Source organism: Protomyctophum parallelum (genome assembly GCF_964188405.1).
Source record: "Protomyctophum parallelum genome assembly, chromosome: 9".
NCBI lineage: Eukaryota > Metazoa > Chordata > Actinopteri > Myctophiformes > Myctophidae > Protomyctophum > Protomyctophum parallelum.
The window spans coordinates 14320570-14322276 of NC_139706.1; the positions used below are offsets into that span (position 1 = coordinate 14320570).

Sequence of the window (1707 nt, forward strand, 5' to 3'; positions counted from 1 at the left end):
ACCCGATCAATTATATCCCGGACTCCCGGATCAGTCGGAGAAGGTGTGTTTCCACGTTCGGTCCCGGGCAGCAGTGAAGAAGAAGTGAAGTGGCTCACCTCTCCTCTCCATCACGCACGGACCCGGTGCTTCATTAGAATACCGAGGGAGGGGCCACCACCACGCCACGGCACGGCAGCCCCGTGGTCCCGGTAAAAAGGGGGGGAGGAGGAGGAGGGAACGAGAGGCGGGATCTTCTTCTTCCGTGGCCGTTGGTTTCTCGGCGCTGGGGCGAGTGTGGGAATCCAGGGCTGGAGGAGAGAGAGGGTCCGCCGCGCGGGGGAACAACCAAGGAGAGCAAACCCATAAGACCAGTCCAACACGGAGGAGGAGGAGGAGAGCCGCCGTATAACGCTGCGCCCCGCCCGCGCCCCGTGCACAAACCCCCTCAGGACTGCACACCATTCCTATGAAATATACCTGCTATTAATGGCATGTGGCTTGTAACTTTACTCCTGCTGTATTCTTTACAAGAAGGTACGTTGGGTTGGAACCCCTATATATATATATATATATATATATGCACTGTCTCTTCAGGTGTCTCGCACCGCTGCGCGCACTCGCCTAGCCTCTCCAAATGAATGCAATGCTGAAGTTGACTGCGCTTGTGGTGGTGGTTATACTGGTTTGATTGATGTTGCCAAGTGGTATTGCTTTTAAAAAAATGACATGTAATCTGGGTTTTGTTAATGTATTTCTCCATAACGTTTGGAAGAAAAATGCGAACTTAGTTGGTTTGCTATAGGTATAAAAGGGTCTTCTCCCAGATATGTTTTTTTTCTTCTTTTTTTCTCCTATCTCACGCGCACCCTCGATGTCTTTATCTTTATTTAGATTAACACACACACTAATTGCAGGCTGTATGTACAAGAAATCAACGACTATACTTTATTTCTTTTCTGGATATCACCGCTTAGAACCTGTTATGATACAGTTAAGATGGAGCGGATAAGAGGATTTGCATTTTGCATGATGAATGGTGAGGTGTCGTGAATATGGAGGCTGTTGAATAGGGGAGAGGCTGATGAGAATCTGCAGGCGCTCCGAATCATGGACGCCTGGAAACTGTGATGCTGACACGGTGACGGACGGTGACACTTTGGAAAGGATCCGGTGACTTTTCTCCTCCTGTGCAATAACAGAGAGAAAGTATTGGAGACTGTTTGGCGCGCTCTTCTTGCTAGTGTGTGTGTGTGTGTGTGTGTGTGTGTGTGTGTGTGTGTGTGTGTGTGTGTGTGTGTGTGTGTGTGTGCGCGCGTGTGTGTGTGCGCGCGCGTGTGTGAGTTTGCCGATGATGATGTGTCCTCTGTTGGACATTTTCGCCTCGTTTCAAAGCGACAAAAAGAGACGGACTTAAATCATGTTTTTTTCTTCTCGAGGAGTGTGTGAGTGCGTGCACGTGGCACTGCGTGCACACGCGCTGTGCACTGACTCAGTTGTTATCGTGCATGGTCTAATTATTCAACCCACCATTTTCTGTGGCACCAGATCCTGCTTGATTAGCTCGGCTATTAACACTGCGGATGGATGGGAGAGAGAAAGATCCCCGTTGCTTTGAAATCAAATGTCACGCACACACGCACGCACACACACACACACACACACACACACACACACACACACACACACACACACACACACACACACACACGATCGTCTATGAGCGAG

The 1707-nt window shown here is 49.7% G+C and overlaps 1 protein-coding gene across 1 annotated transcript in view; it reads left to right on the forward strand.

Annotated features, from left to right (window-relative positions):
- The first annotated feature begins 343 nt into the window (after positions 1–343).
- Positions 344–1707, forward strand: part of dscaml1 (Down syndrome cell adhesion molecule like 1) — a 126296-nt gene continuing 124932 nt past the window's right edge. Inside the window, exon 1 of the mRNA XM_083773633.1 lies at positions 344–516. Within this exon, the coding sequence (XP_083629759.1) occupies positions 474–516 (43 nt within the window). The 5' untranslated portion in view covers positions 344–473. The remainder of the gene's footprint in view (positions 517–1707) is intronic.